Raw genomic sequence first — 22,494 nt, forward strand, 5'->3', positions numbered from 1 at the left:
TATAAGGCATACTTCCCCTATAAGGGAGGAGTTCATTGCATATGTCATTTTTCATTACATCAGGAAAAACCTCCTAGGACTTGTAAATAGCTGTGTTTTTAATAGCATCTTGATAGCACCATGAGGTACTGACTAGGATCATGGCCAGTGAGAAGATAGAACCCATATGGGTCCATTTATCAGCAAGATAATCATTAAGAACACCTTCTGCATTTTCACCGCTCTGAAGCATATGAGATCTACAAAGGAATAACCAATCAGAGAAGAAAAATCAAACTTTGTATTTAAAGTTATGGCAACTATTCTCTTCTGACTTCTACATATTCCATGTGAAAAAAATCCCAGCAATGTTCTGCTCAAAAGCAATACTTCAACATGGCCATAAAGAATCACCTTTCACAGGGTTTTGGAAATACACCATAATGTGTTGCCCTCAGTCCAACCTCTTCTCCATCCGCTCCTGCTGCACTATTTAATCTAGGACAGCGGGATTTATACAGGTACCTGTATGAATCAACAACAACAAAAGAAACCTTTCCAAAAAGTAATGATCTTGGCTCAACCCTGTGGTTATTAGAGCAATCCTGAGGGGAATAAGAAAGCCAAATTTAGAGAAAGGAAGGCTTTAGCAAACAGAGAGAGATAATATTGTGAGGAGATGAGAATAGAAAAGTGGAAAATAAGATAGCATGGGAACTTGCATTTGCTCTCAGCCTCAGAATTTCCCAGTTTTGGGATTTTTGATTTAAAAAAATGCCAGGGAGACACTGCTTCTGCTGCTGCTTGCTTTCCTTTCAGAAATTTAAGCATTGAAATTCCACCCAGCTAATAAATTATGTAACAACACCAAGAATACACATTTTATATTTTTAACTTCAGTAATATCTCTGCCTGAACTTTGTAGTAAAAGACCTTGGAGAAAATGTTTGTAGTTCATTTCTAGATCAAATAACCTGAAAAATGAGCCAAAAAGACACTGGAGCAGAATTATAAAAACACAGATATTATAAGGTTTTTTGAACTTCACACACATCAGCTATCTAAAAAGAAAAATACTTATGAGTAATAACAGGGCTGTTAAAACAAGCGAAGAGACTATACAGACATTCAGTTTTTATTTTTATAAAAAAAGGTCAGATTTATTAGTGCCAATGTATGTTCATAGAAGGAAACAAAAACTAAGCTAATTTGAGTAGCAACTTACATCAAAGGATATCAAAATAATATTTCTTGTAAGTGAAACATAATACTTCATTTAAACTTGATTCTTGCAAACTAGAAGTCCTTGTTATCTGTCTATGAAGCCTTTAAAGAAAAGTTGCTACAGTCAAATAGGGTCCTGATAGAACTTGGCACATAAAGAAACAATTTCATATTCACCCATACAATACCTCTCACTCTCCTGGAGCACTCATTCATACAATACTTACAAAATGCATATACATTATGACTAGAGCCGTGTATGGCCTAAAGCACATAGAATATCTCAGTTCTAAATGTAACATATCTCTACATCAAAAGCAGCTCTCTGTATTTACAGGAGATGATCTCTCTCTGCCGATGGGGCTTTTGCTTGAAGATCCTTTTGTTAGCGTATGCTAAGATGCTCAAGATTTCAAATTATTTATCAAATTAGGAGTGTATCTACAGGAAGATCTGTCTGATTGTGTGCGAGGATTCTAAGGCAAAAATAGTAGTTGTTCCACAGGAATAGCACTGCCATTGGAACCCACTTTCCATCGGAGCAGTAATGCCTTCCTTCTCCAGATGCAGCCAGGTGTAGTGAGACATTCATGATCTGCAAACTGTTGGCTCAAAAGTCTAAAACTTCATGTTTTGTTGTTTGTTTTTTTTTTTTTAATGTTCATGGAATAGCACCATAGGAATTCACACTTGATATCAAAAAGATCCTGGGTCTGTTGTTTTGTTTTGCTTCACTATCATGGATAGTCTTACTCTTAGGAAAAAAACTAACAAAAACCTCTTTGGGAAACTTGTCTTTTGGACACTACTGCAGCTTCATTTCTGAGTAACTGAATCAGGCAAATAGCTCATTCACAAAAAAGTCTAAGGAAATAAAGCTTAGCAGTTGTTTCAAATGTACTGCTGAAAACAAATTCAGTAGGAGGAGTTTCGGATGATCCTTGACCATTTCTCCCTCTCATGGATACAGATTTTGATTCAGGACAGGTTTTTATTTCAGTCTCTTTCTATATTCAGTGCAAAATAAGAGCACATCATCAGAGATAGCTTACTTAACCAGTAAACCAAACATTTTTTAGATGCTTACACCATTAAAATTCAGTCACCTAGTGATTGGTCACTAGTGCTGACCAATGTAACAGTTCAGACTTCTCAGTCTTTAGTAAAACAAAATACTCTATAGATCAGTTACATTTCAGAAGTAGGATTTTCCAGTTTCAAAACACTAATAACCTGATATGACACGTGAATTTGTAAAAAATACAGAACAATGCAGGAAGGCCTTCTCATTTCTTATCTTCTTTCAAGTCCTTGTACACACTGTACGCAGGATTCAAAGTCAAAACAACTAGGTAGAAGGACAGTATTTTGAGTGTGGGACCTAAAAGAGCTTCTTTTCCTTCTAGACACCATACAATTGTCAGAAGGAAGAATAGTCTAGAGGGTAACTTCCCCTGAATGAAACTGATTGAATCCACACACGGTTCTAGCAAATACTGGACCATGAACAAAAGCTTTTATATTCTCCTTGCATGCAAAGTCCTTTCACAAGCTCTGCAGAGACAGTCAAGTATGGAGCCTGCACATCGTTGTCTTGACTATTTCACTGGGGTAGGTGACTTTCTTCTTTTATTTTATTTCAGTCTCTGGTATTATAAGTCAGCATTTCAACTGAACTTCTGTTAAACATTTGTGCTAATAACTTCAGTTTAAAAGAAAATGGCATGCCTTCCTTCCTTTTCACTGTGCGTTCTTTCTCACTCTTCTTTTCTGGCATAGAGGTTCTTGTGTTATTTTTTGGTGTGCACACTATCTGGATATTTTATACTTCTGTATCGTATATGAAATCCTTTCTTGTTGATTGTATCATCAGTGTGAAAGTGAAGTAGAAGAGATTCTCCTGCTGAATAAATTTCTTCTGGTGGCTAAAATAAATTAATAAAAAGAAAAAATTATCTGTCCACTCTGTGTATTCATACACTATTATTTTCTTTATGAATATTTTGCTTTTCCTGCTACACTTCATCACATAATTACACTGTGCCTTATACAATGCCATCTGACATCAGACAGAATAGTTCAATCTCTTGTGCTCTCAGTTAAAGGTTAAGAATTTTAGAGGTAGACTAAGAAAATAACCTAAACTTCTAGTTTTTCTCTAGTTCTGCTGGAGAAAGTAAGTGACTGGGCAGGACCATATACAATATTCTAAATTTAGATGAACAACAGAGGCTAATACTATTTTCTATCTTATTCTTCACAGCCCTCACAATGTCCTGTTTTATTACTGAAGCACATTGATCAGAAGTAGCAGCTGCACTAGCAAATCCTCCTTCTAAAGCTGAGAAGGTGGTAGTATGTACTAACATATTTTCTTCCCACTCCAGTTTAAATAATTATGCTTTTTATTTTTAATAGCCTTTCTATTTAACTGTATCTATCCTATGTGGCATCTGAAGCCATTCATTTACATCTTATCAGAACCAAACCATCACCAAAATTCCACCCCAGTCCCCCAAAAAAAGAAAATAACTCAGCCCATTTTCTGGTTAGCTGCCCTTTTACTTGTAAAATGTGGTAACTTACAAAGAAAAATATTGTTTTGTGTAAATTAGTAGATTTTAGGCTCAGTTGTAGCATTTCCCTTAGAATGCATCCCCTGCAGTTCAAATAGAAGTACCTTTTGTGCAGCATTAATTAGTGTTCAGAAATGCACTAAAAGGATTTAAGCCAGTTTACAGGTAACTTGTCTGAATGAGTGAGATGTTTGATCCATCCCAGAGGCTGAAAAAAGTGACACAAAATTACTTGAGCTCCTGTCATCTTATATAGTCTTTGAAGCCTTTTATCTAGGCAAAGAGTATATGCACAAAAGTGTGCTTGCACTGGCACACATATAAAGAATTGAGGAAGACTTCTGGGATCATTACACCAGTTTTCACAAGGCAGGCAGCCCGCAGACCAGTGCAAGTCTAAAATGAGAAACAGGATACAGCATTTTCAGGGTGTCATCTGGCCAATTTCCTCCATGCCTCACAGTTAAAATGTGACACAATGCATAAAGGATTTCACAGTTTTCTTAAGGCCCATATTAATCACCTAATTTAGGAGCATATTTTTTTTTTTCACAGAAATCAGACTTTAAAGTCAATAAGCATACTATAAATGCTTCCTAGCTGCCCCTCCTACTTTAAAATGTGGCTTTTTTCCAATTGAAAGAACATTAATGTATTAATATTCAACACTGGTGCATTTCCCTCTATGTAAGAAAAAAAGCTGCTAACTTTTCTTTGTGTGCTGATAAACACGCCACTGCCAGCTACTTAAAGCTTAACATAACAATACTTTGGTCAAAAAATAGGTAAGAATATTTATTGATGAAAATATTTCAGGGGAATGATTGTACTACAAGCCTGCAAATTTATACATTAAAATCTGACACAGATAATCTAGTACCTTCACTATAAGGTGTAGTAACTGAATCTCATGACCCTTACTTTCCTCTGCCCTGCCTTTCTTCTTTTTGTAGAAATTAAAAATAGAAAGGTTTCTACCTATTTACTTACCCCAGATCCACAAAATCGACCAAGTCTCACTGCTGTCTTATCATGACCATCAAAAAGCTCCACATAATCATAGCCACAGTCTGCCTCTTCCTCAACCTCAAAAGTCTGGAACATTAACTCGACGCGAGCACCACGCTCGGCCACCAGCAGCCAGTCGCAGTCTGCCTGAACCGGGTAATTGTTATCACCAAACTGAGCGTGTGAGTACAGGTCCTTGGGCTTGAGTTCAGCTTTCAAACGACCACCACACTCTAAATGGAGGGAAAAAAAGATGAAGCTTATTCGGTGCAAATTTGTGTTTTCTTTTCATAGATGCCCAGTCTCATTCAGGCTGTGTGCATTTTAATGTCACAAGCAGGTTAATCAAACAAGCTGAGAGAGAAGTACTACAGAGTGTGAATTTAATTCCATCATTCTGAGTTTTCTTTTACAAATTCTCTTTTATAACTAGAGACACTTGGACACAGTTCATCATTTTCAGTTGAAAGATGAAGACAGGGAACACCAAAGGAATGTGGTTTAAGCAGTATGACAGTCTTTGAGTAGGACTGGAAAGATTCCCGTGGCCAGCAGTGGTGACTTCCACAGGAGGTAATGACACCATTTGCAAGTGATGAGGAGGATCAGCTCCAGCACACTTGCAGTCAGTGACTGAGTGCAAAACTCTTTTGTTTCACAGTAGTGTCAGCTAAAACCATAATGTGGCACCTGAAGAGGCAGCTCAATACTAAACACCACTGCAAAGCTTGCTTCCTTGCTTGCTATGTAGTACATGGGCAGGCATTTCTCTGCAAAAGAATGGGCTGGAAGAAAGCTGCTGCTACCAGATAAAGTCCTGTAAGTGAAAGCCTGCTCTTGAGGCAAGACTTGGACAGGACATCCGTGCCTTTTGTCAAAACCATTATTTTAGCATAAATCTCTATTTGTATGCAGTTGAAAAATGGATGTGGGGCTTTAGAGCATGTTTGTAACTGCTCAAAGAGTTCAGAATTTAAATATGAATTAGCTTTAGTGCATAGGTGAATAAGGTGTAAACCAAATAAGTAAAAATGTTATTAAAACCCAATGAAGAAGAGACAAAAATTGTACTTAAGAAAAAAATTCATTGTTTCCAAAATGCATCATATTTCCAAAAGGTGGGTGCAGACTTTTTTACTTTACATGTATGAAGAACTCAATGCAAACAGAATAATTTTGTTTTGGTTTCTCATCAAGAACAAATCACCTCTTACAGCACTTGATAAAAACATCAAGTGCAAATGAGCTTGAACAAAACATTACGACGCACAAGTTTAGATTTAATTTTTATAAATAAACATATAATTTTCTTTGCATTTAAATATATATAGATATTATTTTAGAGTAACCTGAAATGAAGAGCAAGATTCAAAGCTTTCTAAGCTTTGGTGAAGGGATACTGAATTTTACTTCACAGACTCCACCCACACTAAACATGACCAATTGCACTAGTATATTGCAAGGAGACACATTTCAGCTGATAGTTAATAATGGTAATGACCAAATCCTTACTCTTTAAAAAGAGTGGGTTTTTTCTTAATAGGGAAATGAAGGAATAAAACCAGGAAATATAAATTATGTAAGTAATCCATTATGCATGATCAGTTCAAATAGTTTTCTCTTAAAGAATAAAAAAGAGCACATCATAAAACATCAGCAAGATAGTTCAAACAGTTATTTCTCATTGATATTCTAATTTACTGGTCTTTCTCCCTATTCTGAATTTCATTTGTGGGGTTTTTTGTTGTTGTTTTTGTTGTTGTTGAGGGGAGAAGGGGTTGTTTTGGGTTTATTGTTTGTTTTACTGGGCTCTTGCCAACATTAGGAACATCTCACTGCCTCAGACACCAAACAGCTGAAAAAAAAGAAAACATTTAATGAACTGTCTGCATTCTTTCCCTCTGTTTGCTACAGAGGGCACGAGCTTAAAGGAAAGTTGTAGCCATACAACCACAAAAAATGGCCATTCCTTTTCCCCTGCCCTTCTCTTACAGATTATAGCCTCATATTTTAGAATAGAAATTACAACCAAATTTTCAGTTTCATAAGAATTAAGGTGTAGTTTCAGAAGTCTACATCTAGCCTGCACTACGAGGCTCTGCCCTGGGACATGTGGGACAGGCACAGAACAGAGCAGAGCCACCCAGCACTGCTTGCTTAGCCCTGGTGCCAGAGCTAACCCACTGTGGGTTCCACTGTGCAGGCACAGCTGCTCTGCTGGAGGCAGGGTGTTTGCTTCTGACCATAAGGAAATATGTCCAGCTTCTAAAACCATGGTGATCTCAAAGCTTCAGTGAAAAACTCTTTCTAGATTAGCTAAGGCACAAAAACCTCTCATGTTTCACGACCCTTCTGGGGACTTTGAGGCTTATTACAAATGTAACAAATCGAGCAGTAGTTTCCTGACTGTCTAACAAGCCAGACAGTTGGGAAAAGCTTAAATCCACTCCATCTGAACTAATGAAACAAGATTATAAATTTGATTCAGCACTCCCATACTGAATTACCACAGCTATTTTGGGAGCAACACAAGCATCTAAACTTAGTGACATCTGAGATATCCAAATTGGTTTGAGATATCCTCCCAGCATTGACATATACAAATAGGACCTGTAGATCTGTTACCTCCTAGAGCAGTATCTGGAGGTCAGGCACCATAAATGAAGTTGTCCAGAAGAGAACTAGATGCCTGAGTTAGGGCAATCAGATCACTCCCTGAACAAAGATGCTTAATGTTCTGTCAGGAGCATTTTTATGAATTCCTCTTGGATGGGCTATGCCTTTTCTGAGGGGAAAATATGACAATCTCCTTCTAAAATTGCATTGCACTTTCAAAACAGCATTTTATAAGTTTTGCTCCACCCAAGGAAGCCTTTCCATACAGTTTATTTTTTAAGCTTTACTGTATTTGCTGCTACATTTTTATCCTGTTTTCTGAAATATTAAATGGAAATTTGGAAATTGGATAGCACTTCAAGACAAAAAGTGTCATAGAAGGGAAATCATCATTGACAGCATCTACTGGAATAATAAGGGGCCATTAAATCATGAAGATGCCAGGAATGCAGCAGCTCTGGGCACAGAATCCAGCTGCTCTTTCACTGCTGTTGTGTTACAGCAGCCCTTTCACTGAGTGAGTTCTGCCAACATGTTAGAAGTGACAGAAGCATCTTCCTCAGCACTCCCTGTCTGTCTGTACAGCTGTGCAGGATCACACACAACCTTGTCTACTTCCACTGCACACCATTCAACCAGTTTTTTTCTAGAAAAGATTAACTAAGGGAATATATCCTCTGCCCATACACTTGTTAGGTATCTGTTCATTCACATGTGCCCACAGCACAAAGGTAAAATTCTCACAGAATTCTCACAAGCATCTGTGTTTGGCTCAAGGCTGGAGGAGTAGACTGCAAGACCTGAGCTGTCCCTCATTCCAACACTACATGCCAGAGATGAGGGTTCATCTCAGGGAGCAGGCTGTGCAACAGCAGCTGACAGAAATAAAGGTCCTTTCTTAAGGAAGTAAACTTTGTAGTTTTTTATAACATTCTTAAAAAACTGGGTAGATTTTATTTTTCGCAGTTTTTCAGAAAAGCACATGCTTGTCCATGCTACAGATGTTTTTATATTTAAGGCACATAAAACTCAGCAAGTCATAACAAAACTTGCAATCTTTAGAATTTAGGGAGTATACATCTGAACTTTGTTAGCATACTTACTGCTCCAGTCCTGCAAACTGAAAGTGAGGACAATAAATGAAACAGCAGTTTTACAACACTTGTTCTAGCAAGAGTTCTGACCTTTAACTATATACCCTGAGGTAATTAGAAATGGGTAATTATTACTTCAATTTTGCATCTAAGGGAAAAAGTTACTGTAGTAGGGAAAGCAAAATATTGGATGCTTATAAAACAAGATTTTCCACAAGAATAACTGAGTTACAGGTAGCTAAACTATTCACTTTCAAGGCCCAGATCATAAAGATTTCATATACTGTTGTCTACTGTCTTTCTCTGAAAGGTAAATTAAACTAATAAAGATTTTTAATTACTTAGAAAAAATCAGAAGGAATAAAAGGACAAAATGCCAGCATTGATATATATGAGGATTTTTTAGCTGAGCATTACACATCAACTTGATGGATACTTTGGGTAATATAATATTACATTAACCTTGTAATATTACAATTATATTATTAAATTATTGTATATTATTAACTTTTATTACAATGTAATGAAACTCATTACCTTGATAATTCTATTCATAACTATTACCTGTCACTAAAACTTATCTCCTAGAGGATATATTTATGAAATGTTTTCTGAAATATTTATTGCCTGGAGAAATAAGAATGAATTCTGGAAAGTAAAGAAAGAATTCATTATAATTGAAGATTAAAGTAGAGGTCAAGAAGCTTCAAGTCCCCTTGTTTTCCTGCAGGCACTGGATGTTCAGAGCTTCAGCACTAGAGGCCACTGTAAGCCAAGCAACATCAGGGGAAAAATCGATACACTGAAAATATCCCAAAAACTCTATAAATGCTATTACAAACCACTGTTTCCAACTTCTTGTTGCGAAAATTGAATGGAAATATGAAGAACATTATATTCTAAAGGTCCTAATAAAGTCGTTAATGTTTTTTTGGTTTTTTTTTATTCTTTGGTTTGTCTTTCCTTTAAGCACTATGGGAAAGAAGTATCTGTTTACACAAAACTCAGATTAATGTCTAAGTTAGAACAAGAGAGTAATGGAGGTGCATCACATGTCCCAGTTAAGTGTTGTCATTACCGATACAGTGAAAAGATATTCAATCTTTTATGATCTCAAGTCATGGATCCTGAGGACCCTCATTTCTTATTTGACTCAGTTGCAACACCTTTTAATTTCTCACTTATGAGAGAGAGAGAGACAGAGAGAAAAGAACATCTAAAATATTAGAGAGTACTTTCTGCAATCTCAGACTTTTTCTACTGGGCTTAAGGCTTCATTAGATACAGCTGTTACATCTGTGAACTCAATAAAAAAAAAAAAGTCTGTGTATCTACCACTAAAGAACAATGGGTAAGTTATTAGTAAAAAGTACATCCTGATCTCTGACCTGTAGAGTGAGTTGCTTGGAAGCCTTTTCTTTGAACTGAAGCATCAGAAATAAAGCGGAGGAACATTTTGTTTCCAGTAGCAATGAGAGGATCTGGTATTTTATTGCCACATAAGCGTCCCAGGATTGGCGATTTTTCACTTTCACCATCAAACACTTCCAAGTGGTCATAAGCACATTCCTGATGTTGTTCTATTTCAAATTCATTGAATGTCTAGGGGAAAAAAAGTAAAATGACCCATTGTGGGACTGTATTTACACGGTACGTACACATATATATTAATATGTTATAGAATACAAGGATGAAGTTAAAACGACAGATTTAACATTACTGCTTCTACAAGCCTGTAGATTTGAAAAATACATTGATCTTGAGAATGTGGAATAAAAGCTAAGACACTGAACTTCAAGAGTGCATCATCCTTCATACAGAAAGGCATCTTTATAACAACTACTACCTATAAGAGAGTATTAAATCTAGAATAATGCTGCCTTTCTGCTAAATGTGCACTGTTTTTAGGATTATTCCAAATTTCATAGAGCATTCAAAACAGCAAAAAGTCAGAAATTACTGTTCCTTGCATTGTTGAGGATTGATTGAAACATCTGCAAAGCATAATGGCTCCCCCCTGCCCTTTTCTAAAACCTACATCACACTGCAACTAAAGCCTCTTGAGAATGACTTTTCCACATGAAGGTTTATGCATGAAAGTTATATTTTCTAATTACTTAGAAATCTATTTTTTTATTCTTACAACTTAATGATGTTTCAGGCTTCACCCTTCATGCTAAGGCCACATTTTTGCTAGCAATAGCATTGTGAAAAACAACAAAATTGTGCTAATTGTTGGAAAAAACTTCAGGCATTTCCAAAAAGTGTATGCCATGCCTGACAGAGACTGATAACACACATACAACTAATGCCTGCTTTTCTGATCTAGAAGACTGTCTTCCAAGACTAGAATGATATAAACAAACTTATTTCAAGGGGACATGTAAGATTTTCCAGATAAGACTTTTGGACCAGGACTAAATTTCAACAATGCTGAAGCTTAATATCTGGTAATTTCTCCTCATGTAAACACTATGAAGGCAATATACATCTTTGTGAATTTTGTATAGCATAAGCTACAATTTAAGGTGGAATTCAAAATCTATTTTGTTCAACAAAACAGCATAAAACCACCAAATACACATGCTTTCACGAGTACTCATGTAGCTGACTGTTCATAAAAAAAAAAACAAACCAGAAAGCCCCAAACAAAACACCATAATCCAAACAGAATAGGATTAAGAAACAATAATTGAAAGGAATAAAACTGAGCTACCAAATACTGAGCAAATATCACAATTAAGCATTCTCTCTGGTACACCAGAACAAATCTGACCTACCAAATCACTTGTGGAGAATGTGACATGCAATGGTAAATTATATTAAGATCTGACCTAAATAAAGAGCTAAAACAGTTTTTTTCCCAGAGAACCTCAATATTCAGAATAACACTTATTTTATGTGAAGAGCTGTGTGATGTAGTGGATGTAGGTTCATTTCACTGTGAAGGTTTGGAGGGACTGAAACTGCAGAGGCAATGAAAACAGCTGTACAGCAGTCACTCCTGCTGCTCTTAAACTGTGGTCAGCCATCCTACTTTTATGATGCCAGCTATGTGTTGTCATTTATACAGAAATAAAATCTGGTGGATTAAGAAAACCCCAGAAAGCTGAGAGACTAGGTCTCAGTAAGGGAGTTACTTAAACACAGTGCTGAGTCAAGCCAGCTTGGAATCAATGGGAGCAATAGGCAGCTTGAAGAAATTAATTTTCTTTTAGAGGAAAATTATATCTATTTTGTTCACTTCTCACCAGCATGAAAAACTTCCAATGAAAACAACACTCTCTAGGAAACATATCTCACTATAAATTGTAATACACACCTATTGTTTTTAATATTTGACTTCTCACTGGGATTCCCAAGCCTGCAGAAGCACAGTACATGTAATATTGTGTCCCCCAAATATGAGCAGAAAAAGTCCTAAATATGTTGTGAGTGTAGCAATCTATTCTAGCAATTCCAAAGAGAGTGCAAGGAGCTTGCTTTTTAAAGGAAAACTGGATCTTAAGGCACATAGCTCTTTAAAATCTCAAAATGCCTGATATTTTAAAAGACCCATAGACAGTTTTTAAAAAAATCAGCCAATTTCTTGCAGGTTTGAAAGAGAAGAACTGGTACACAAACTTCCCTTAAACATAACTGAATAGTTGTTGCCAACAGAGCTAACAAATGATCTAATAAAGCTAGTAGCATAATTCAATCACACCCTCTCTTCCTGAGACAAATATTTTTGAATTGCTACCCCACCATGACTATTTTAACCACATGTGTTTTGTCTCCTTAGTGGGAATGGTGTTCAGAAATGTTACATATAGCTTCTGGCCATCCAGTCCTTTCTATCTACACCACTCAACCGAGCAGATACGCCGGTGGCACTTATGGACAGCTGCCTGGATGGGACACTTCAGTCTGTCTCTTATAAACATCCGGCTGATTAGCTCATGGAAATCAGCCTCTCTGCTATGTACATTTTCAAAGCCATCTTTATCTACATGCTTCATTTAAAAGTTCTGAAGTGCATATCCTTTTTTTCATAGGTTTCTTAATTGCACTAAATACTTGAATTTAACCCATTCAGGAAGACACTTTTCAATGATTAGCAGAGCGAGGGCAATCACAACAAAAGATTAGTTTCTATACACATACCCCTCTTAAAAAAGAAAGCACAGCTTCACAATTAATGTGGTTTGTTACCATGAAGCAACCAATTCTCGTTCAATTTGTACAAGAAAACTATGAAAAGTTAACTTAACTACAGTGTGAAAGAAAAAATAATCATCCAGTGTGGAATTATGGCATTAGTATTATTGATATGGGACCTTGCTGTACTATACAACTTATAGATATTGTACATATAGAATTTAGTAATTGACCCTACTGGCTTGCACAGAAGAGCAGATCTCTGACACTAAATTATGGAGGTATTGTTGAAAATTCTATCTAGTAAAATTCTGTATATGTTTTTCAGGTCCATTTGCAAAATCCAATTTTAAAAAAATCTTTTCTTTGTAAAGTAGACCATGGAATATTTGGCTAGGGATATCTGAATGTTGGAATTTCACCTGCTGTGGTATAAGTATTGGAAAAGCTTTTACAGTAACACACCTATACCTGGCTGGCTTTAGTTTATTCAGCCAGTATGAAGAATACTTGCTCAGAAGCAGCAGCAGGAAGGCTGCCCAAATTAGAAACCTATTTTTCACCCTTGTAATGGACAGAGCATGCACAGCACTCATTCTCCACTGCCACCATTCCCCTCCAGTACAGTTCAACTGTTTTACTTTTGGTGAACAGGGATCAATACACAATCCCACATCAGCACCAGTAAGAGTGGTTTAACCCTAGCCAGCAGCCAAGCCCCAAAGAGCTGCTTGCTGACTGCCCCACCATAGGACTGGAGAGAGAATTGGAAGTGTGAAAGATAGAACACTTGTGGGCTGAGATAAAGACATTTTAATAGGGAAAGCAAAAGCTACACACACAAGTAAAGCAGAACAAGGAATGAATTCACTGCTTCCCATGGGCAGGCAGGAGTTCAGCCATCGCATGGGCCCCACCATCACTCCAAAGACCATTCCCTTCCTCCTGCTTCCCCTGGTTTGATATCCTGAGCATGATGTCAAACAGTCTGGAATATCCCTGTGGTCAGTTTGGGCCACCTGTCCTGGATGTGTCTCCCCCCAACTCTCTGAGCAACCCCAACTTCCTTGCGAGCAGAAAAATCCTTGGTTCTGTATAAGCCCTGCTTAGCAATAGCAAAAACATCTCTGTATTATCAACATTGTTCAGCACAAATCCAAAACACAGGCCCATACCAGCCACTGTGAATAAAATCAATTCTACCCCAGCCAAAACCAGGACAAGGGGTTAGGGTTTGCTAAGGTCAGCAGTTATGAGATTGGAATACACTTTTCATCCCTGCACAAGTATTGGCTATTGCTTCTACCTCTGAAACAGAGACTTCTCTCTCCTTAATTTTATTTCCTCCAAAACAGTTGAAAAATCAATCTATGAAGTTTAAATATATGCAAGGCCAGCTTTTGTTGTGGCTGTCCTGAAAATAAGCTGCTAAAGAAATGCTGGAGCTGAGCTCAAAGCAGAAACCCTATTGGCAGCACCATGCATTTGGCCTCATACAGAGGCTACATAACCTCAGTAAACCTGCAAAGCTATCTAAGCTTTGCTAGGCCTGTCTTTGGACACCAGCTCTGTCCTCAGCCAGCTGGACACAAAATTGACAAATCTACTCCAGGCTGCTCTGCTACTTATGTCAAAATTTGAAACCACTTTTAAATTAGAAATCCAGATTCTCAGGGGTTTCGTATCTTTTTTCCTCCTCAAAAAAAAACAGAACAGGAAAAGGTGTGTATAGAGGACTGTTCATAACTCAAATTTTTGCCTTTTCTATATATTGGAATTTGTGTAAATGGCCTCTGCCATATTTGCCAAAACTTTGCACAAGTTTTATGAGTTTCAACAATAACATAGTAAAGTCTGACAGGAGGAAAGCATTCCTCTTGCCTTCACTGTGCAGAGTATTTCCAATCACTATAAACTTAAATCACGACTCTGATATTGAGTAGTCCCTGTTGGCCAGAAATGGACAGGATTCAGCAAGTTTTTAAAATAGTTTACCTATGGGATGCACGCTGACAGTAAGGTTTAGTAACAGTTTCATATCATTGAGCAGTCATTTGAGAAGCTGATTTGATGCAAGAAAAGCTGAAAAGGAAGGGAAGGCAGAGACTCACCAGTTTGACCCTCTGCCCAGGGGTGGCACTGATTTCCCACGTGCACTCCTTCCTGCTGGGATACTTGTCAGGCCAGTTGGGACTTGTGATGATGCCATTGGGACTGTGGATCTTCTGTTCACATTCAGCTGTGCCAATAGGGATAGCGTCAGTTAGTCTGGGGGTCTGCATTCAGAAGCAGTCAAAAAAGTGCTATTTTTTGTCAGGGCAGCCACTAAGTGGAAAGGGTCTTTAGGAAGATAGGTAAGCATGCTTTTCAGAGTGCACTGTCATGTTCTTCCCCACAGGTATGTGCTTTAGAGCATTAACCCAGCACGTTTCTCTATGGATTGTTGTGAAACATACACTGTTGTTTACAATGGATGGTTTTTTTCAGAAAAAGTCTTATACAGGAATAAATATTAGATAAATATTAAACATTTATCTTATTTTTTTATTATGTAAAACTCAAGTATTTTCCTGTTCCCCATCCTACATACAAATATGTACACAAATCCATATGAAATCTCATTACTTTCTCAAAAAGAAAGTTCTCAAACAATTTATTTTTATTCTCAGTAGTTTTCACTGTAGCTACAGAGCAATCAATTTGATTTGTACCTCACAGTTTCACATATACACAATGTGAAAACAGCCAAGACTAAACTGTGAGTATGTACAAATAGCAGCTTAACCATTGACTTTGCAACTAAACCACTAGTACCCAGAACTAAAAGAAGGCATTTTTGTATTTACTTTTAACAATCTCAATTTGTTTTCTAAATATCAGAGAATTATTTGAAAAAAAAAAAAAATTTAGAGTAGGCAAGTAGCATTCTAAAACCAGTGAAAATGCAAATAATTCACAAAGGGCATGTCTTTACTCTCAGATTAAATCCATGATATAAAACATTGAGACATTACAGCAGCTCACGTAATAGTGCACACTTGAGGTTCATTTAAATTCTACATAAGTCCCAAACCCTACTGTTTTCTTGATGGTAGCCACACCTGGAGTGAGCCAAGAGGAAGATTCTGACTGGAACTTATATTGTCTAAATATGTCACCTAAAACAAAGCCAGAAAGGGTAGATATGGTTTCAACCCAGCTGTGAGGAAACTAACTGCTACTGATAGCAGCTAATCATAACTTTACCAGGCTTCTCTCCAGAAACTCCACCCCTGTGTTTAATACAGCCTTAGATAAATACTTTATCAGAACTTTGAATATTCTACACCTCACAGAAGTATTGAAAGTAGCACTCTGTGCCAATGATCCCAAGTTTTCCAAACTTCATTCCTGTGGACCTCGAACTCAGCCCACACAAATGCTGGGGATGGAGGGGATGGGAAAGGGGAGGGATGTCGTAGTGCTTAAGCCCAAATGTCTAACATCCCAATACCGAGAACTTTTTTTCCTTTCTTTTGTTTGAAAGGAGAGCTGCAGAAAGTTTTCTAGAAGACAGTTGTGTAACCAACCACTCCGCTGCCTTCCTACTCACCTTCCTTGCAGTCATGTTTATTTTCATGTAGCACAAATCCATTCCGGCACTGGCAGACATAGCTTCCTACTGTGTTGATGCACTCGTGCTGGCAGCCACCGTTGTCCTTTGAACACTCATCCTTGTCTACAAAATACACAACAAGCTCAGGTAAGCACACAGCTCCCAGCAGACCTTGCTACCAAGAGGAGCACAGAGCCTGAGAGCAGGATAAGGTACAGCACAGTCACTCTTCCCAGTAAGGCATTTTTGTGGTGCCTTAGCTCTAGTTGCTCTTTGCTCAGCCTGCAGCCTTCACTGTGGCACAGAATCTGTCTCATCTTTCTAGGAAATGAGCATTAGTTCCTAAAGGAGAACACTAGTAAAATAAACCAGCTAGAACAAAGGAGGTAAGAGAGTCACCAGCTTTTGCTCTTTCGAGTGGTTTAGCTGGTAAAAGTTTCATAAATATCCTGTTTTATCTTTGGAAACAATGGTAGTGTTGGACAACACAAATTATTCCAGATTTGTACAAATTCCATAATTTAATGCTGATATCTTGAAAGGAACATATAGATCAAAAAAGACTTCAACTTCTACACATTAAACATGTAAGAGAGAGTTCACATAAGCTTTTCTAATAAGTTGGGGTTTTTTCCCCCAGCAGAGTGACAGTGTACTTTACTTTTAATAAATCTGGACATTATAGAGCATCACAAAAAGAAAAACATTTCATTGAAAGAAAAGAAAAAAGAATTTGGCATTAGTTAATTCAAAAGCTACAGTATAGCACGCAGTTCTGTTTATTAACATATAATCCTTCAAAAGAGCTTTTAGTGTGTTAGAAATAAAGCAGAGAGTAGCGGAGGAAATATGACCTGCATTAAACAGCTACAAATTCATTGCATGGAAAAAAGCCAAACTAGATTAACAGGCTGTCATTGCAGCAAGAGGCCTCTGCTGCCACGCTTCTATGTCATTCAGCTGTTCTTGGTTTAGATGAGGCTGGTCCCTTTAAAAGAAGCAGACTACTCCTGACATGGATAGACACATACATGCATATATGTGTGCACATGTATATAACTATCAATGTATACACACACATATAAATATACACATTCTTGGATATAAAAATATATGCATATATATATATATATGTATATACATACACATATTAAACCTCCCCTGTATTTTTCTAAATGTGCCATTTCAACATATGAAAGAGAGGAGGAAAAGGAGAAAAGGAATTTTGGTCATCCTAGGGGGCTGGTTATTGTGGGTTGGAATGCAGACAGTTTAGTCTTTTGTCTTATTTACTTTGGAAAATAACAGTTAACATTATCTCCAAACAAGGCAATGTGATATTTCACACTTCAGCAGGTACAGTAAGAATTTCTATAGATGAGAAGCCACCATGGATAATTTAAGTCTCTTTTCATTGCCTTACTCATGCATTTTTTCCCTGCCCTTACTGATGCTCATATTCAGTAACACAGCAAAGGAAGTTTGCATTGTAATTGCATACATGACATCTTCCTCTGCAAAATGTATTCAGCACCTAACCTGTTGACTCACTGGTCTTTCCATAAAAATCAGCTTCTACCTATAATACATGATAATGTGCATTTATAGGTAAATTCTGCAAGTCAAACCTAAGCACTCACTGCATTTTGTACTGTAAATCTCAAATCTGTTTGCACTGAAAGTTTTTGGAAGCTTTGTGCAAATGCAAACAGATCGAAGGTTAAGAAAGAGTTGAAAACATAGATAGATACCTCTTGGAACCATACATTCAAAGCAATACTACTTGTCATTTTGATGATGATAGGAAGCACAGAAACTCCACAATACACTATTTATGTACCTTGCAAAGCAAGCCCCTGAGGTAGCAAATCTATGCAATTTTGAACTAAAGTCATAATTTTGCAAAATCAAGCACTATCATAAATTAATTCTACATTGCAAGTGAAAAGTAGCAAGTGAGAAATTAGAGTGAATATGAACAAAAGTCTTCAATATTAGTTTGTAATTTTCCACCAGAATAACAAAATGAAAGGAAGGCAAGCTCAAAATGCATTCCAGTTAGCTTTCAAATACAGAGTAGGAGCACAAATTCTAAATAAAAGCCCTGTCAATTTTCATCATCCACCAAACTCTGAAAACACTGAAAAGTATTTTAACATTAGATATGCTTATATTCTATAAAATAATCTCTTAAGTAACAAGTGCATAAGCAAATAATCCCATGTTGGATATCGTCAGAAATAAAATAATGGACAGAAGTTAGAAAGGAGAAGCTTTGGAACACATTTGAACTACAATAATTACTTGTACATAGTTAATCAAAGATGCAACTGTTGAACAAGCCTTCCTCACACTTCATAATTGAGAACAGACTTTCTGTCAAATTGATTGCCCAGTTTAAAAATTTGTGAAAAAAAAAAAACAATTAGTCTGTATTAGTTACAAGAACAAATGTTTTGCCATGTAAAAACAAAGCCATTTGTTATGCTGACAGATGGAAATGAGTACCCCCAGTTTTAAATGGATACTTTCTTTCTTTTCTCATTTCAGAACTCAGAAAAAGGAAAGATCCATTCTCAAGAAAATAATAGATTGAATCATTCTGAGGACAAGCGGTCGTACCTCTGAGACCCTCAGAGGCCACCAGTCTGTGAATAATACGCACTCGGCCTGAAGGGACCTGTATCAAGTCCTTGCAAGAGTCAAAAACAAAAATTTTCTCTTTGCAGGCAGCTTTCTTGTCTGTGGAAAAAAATGTACCAGGATAGCACCAGAGATGAGTTTTTGTTCAAGGCTAGAAACATTCTAGCTTTCTCTTTTTAATTGCTCAATGAATCACCCCCCAGAAGAGATGTCCCAACAAACCTCATTTCTACATTATATCAAAATCCCTGTATATTTTGAATATTTATGCAAAGAATCAATCATGTTTATTTAAAACATTGAAGTAAGTCTGAAATTTATGATAAATGGAAGCAATTTAATGTTAAACTATGACTAATCCTTAGCTTATCTTTTCAAAAAAGATCACAGAAAAAAAAGAGGCATATTTAAAAATCATATATAAATATATATAATTGTTATCCTTTTGGCATTATTTAATAGTTCTCTAGTCTTACAGGCCCAGCAGTGTGTGCTAAGTCCTGCAGGGACTTAGTCCTAGGTCTTGGTCTTACAACAAAATCAGGAGACAGAGGACAGAAGACAGAATAAAAAACTAATTATTGGAAATTTTTTGTTAAGAAACCTATTATCCATTTCCAATAAGTTTTAGTAATTTTTTAAAATAATATATAGTGACTCCCTAGTTTCCTCCCTTTATTTGAGAATCTTGATTATAAATATACAATAGAGTCTGTGTAGTTTAGTTAGATCCCTGCAGAGACCCCAAACTGAGCTTTCTTCAGAGCTGTCCCATCAAATGTAAATTTTACAGAATGCTGAAAATAAAAAAAATTGCACTTTCCAGTGGCACCTGTCTGGCTGTTAACACTATTTTACAGCCAAAAATATAATTACATGTTGTCTTCTATCAACATAAATACCTTCCTAATGCAGGTCATCTGTTGACCTATGTCACTGTTTGCTTTCACAGTTTATCACAGCAGGTTTCAACCACCCAAAAACTGCTTTCTGTCATCTAAGCTGGAGCTGGGCCATGCTTTTTCATCTCTAGCTGTGGTGCAGAATCCACCACCAAAAGAGATGCTGATGAAAAGAGTAATTCTTTGGCTGTGCTTGAGGAACATTTTTCAGTTCCTAAACTTCACATTAATTTAACTTATCCACCTGTTTATCTTGCTGAGCATTGCATCCCTTTTCTGGTGAATAGAGTGCAAGATGCAGTGTTTTACTCATTACATTTTTTTTTCATTATTTATGACTTTATAACTAAGTGCTTACACACTTATTCCACACTTATCTATTGTGATTCAATTAATAAAACTGGTAAATGCCTGAAATCAACTGTCTAAGTATTTCTACCCACATATCATTCTAAAATTATTGTATTCTGAAGATTAATATACATATAAACAGGTAAAAAAACCAACATATCATCAGATGAAAAATCATGCCATCAACTACCAAAAGACAAAATTCTTGAAGTCTCAAGTCTGTTCCTCATTGACAGATCAACAGCATATTATGCCCATATTAAGGAATTCAGGAATGAGAAAGTAACAGTGTTTTCTGACAGTCCTAAGATGTCTGATTAATTATTTGGAGCTGACATCTTCTTTAGAGAATTTAAATTCAGAAGTTTGATTTCTATAAAGCATTACAAAATTTGTTTTAATCAGAAAACATTGTCAAACAGAGAAAGACAGATGACATAGAAGAATGGAACATGCTAGAATTTAGAACAAGTGGAAGATAGCTGAGAAAGAATAAAAATAAAATATTCATATTATATTCAGATATTTGAACTCATGAAATGCTGGCAGGAATGGATTATGAAGCACTCAGTAAATTTACATACTTATAGATTCAAAGGCTTTCTATATCAAACCATTTCTTTTTTAAAGATATTAGATATAGACTATATCTAGGACACATCATGCATTCTATTCATTAAAAAATTAATTAGTTCAAACTTATGCCTGACTAAAGACATCCTTAAAACATTTCTTATTGCAATTACCTTTTGAGAGAAAGATAACATTTCATTCAGAACTGAAATATACAAGGGAAAAATTAGTTCTGAAGAATTACAACGTTATGCTTTGTAATTCATGATCTTTAGTCTAGTCTTTCCCCAAGATACAGCATTGGTGGAACTCACTCATTTTAAAAAAGTCACTTAAGCAAAATAAATAAATACATCTATGAAGATGAACTATTACTTTAACAAAAACCAAAATTTAACTGACTATAGATATGACCAGGATGTCCAAAAAATACAAATTCTGAACCACAGAGCTTATATAAATTACTACACTATCATTGCTAGTCTTATCTGAAATATCTGCAAGATCTTAAGAAGATTTAACAAACTTCATTTGCAGTTTTTAGAACTTGAACATGTTTTCCTACAAAAGTCAATGTGACAATTCCTGCTGGCACAACTAGACCAACATAAAATGACTAGTTGTGTGCCTCCAGGAGGAAGCTCTGTTGTGTGCACATATGTATTTACTACAAATAATGAGTAAATCTTGAATGCTTCTTGCTAATCTAAATCATAAATTTAAAAGTAAAAAGTGTTACTATGGGCAAAGATGGATCTTTGGAACATTATGAACAGAGAAATGTGATTACTAGCAAAGAGATATACTTAAAAGAGATTAAATGTTTGTTATGTCTTTGTATGAGACAAAACACCTCTTACCATCTTTCATAGATGCTTAATAAAATCATCAGAACAGTCATATAATAAGAAAATACTTAAAGTCTAAACTGTTTGCCATGGTAGATATCTTTTCACTTTTCAAACCATATTCCTTACACATTATACAGAGTCTTATTAGTCATAATTATTAGTTATATCAGTAACCAATACTTTTTCATTTCAGTTTTGATAAAATATTTTAAGCAAACAAATGCTGAAAATGCTAGTATATTTTACTGCATGCTAAGTGAAATCAGGATTCTCCAAATTCAGATTTTTCACTGCTATCAAAAAGTCTGGGGCACAATTCAACGTCCAAATTCTTCAGTTTGATATATGGTTTAGGGAGGTGGGTAGATGGAACTGGTGTTTTTTGTTGTTTTACACAAGGTAAGTTACCTATCCCTATATGTGTGTGTAAACACACAGGAAAAATACTAAGCAAACTTTTCTACAAACACTGAGTGGTCTCCTGCCAGAGCCAGATTTCTATACTCCTCACTAAATGGGTAATTGCAGAGGCCACTCACTGTTGAGCAAATATTTCTTCACATCTTAAGCTTCACTTATGTGTAACTTTATTCAACAGTGTAAGTCCTAATATGATATAAACTTCCACCGCTCTGATCTCCCTCAGTAAAATTAAACTCATAAATAAAAAAACACAGGTTTTTTTTGCAAGATCAAGATCTTAAACCCTGTTCTTCTGCAAAACATTAAGAAGTGCAAAGTTTGGCACAGATGTAACCATAATGTTAAACAAATGTTGTACAACAAAGTGGTAATTTCCCAACAAATGGAATATATTAAGAGACTTGAGTAGAAAAAATACAAGAGAACACAGTGTGCAATTTGCATCACTTTACAACTGGGATTTGAAAAAAATAACAACAAAACTTAGGATAAAAGAAATCTAATAAAAATATAGAAACA

General features: G+C 36.2%; 1 protein-coding gene across 3 annotated transcripts in view; it reads right to left on the bottom strand.

The window, feature by feature from the left end:
* Nucleotides 1-1,091: 1,091 nt before the first annotated feature.
* Nucleotides 1,092-22,494, bottom strand: part of TLL1 (tolloid like 1) — a 126,130-nt gene continuing 104,727 nt past the window's right edge. For all 3 annotated transcript variants that reach the window (XM_021555681.3, XM_085578004.1, XM_085578005.1), the window contains 5 exons: nt 16,230-16,355; nt 14,749-14,876; nt 9,886-10,099; nt 4,770-5,020; nt 1,092-3,128 (listed from right to left, as the gene is read on the bottom strand). In XM_021555681.3, coding sequence (XP_021411356.3) covers nt 2,994-3,128; nt 4,770-5,020; nt 9,886-10,099; nt 14,749-14,876; nt 16,230-16,355 — 854 coding nt within the window. In that variant the 3' untranslated portion in view covers nt 1,092-2,993. The remainder of the gene's footprint in view (nt 3,129-4,769; nt 5,021-9,885; nt 10,100-14,748; nt 14,877-16,229; nt 16,356-22,494) is intronic.

This window comes from Lonchura striata, chromosome 4 (genome assembly GCF_050655825.1).
Source record: "Lonchura striata isolate lonStrDom1 chromosome 4, ASM5065582v1, whole genome shotgun sequence".
NCBI classification, from domain to species: domain Eukaryota; kingdom Metazoa; phylum Chordata; class Aves; order Passeriformes; family Estrildidae; genus Lonchura; species Lonchura striata.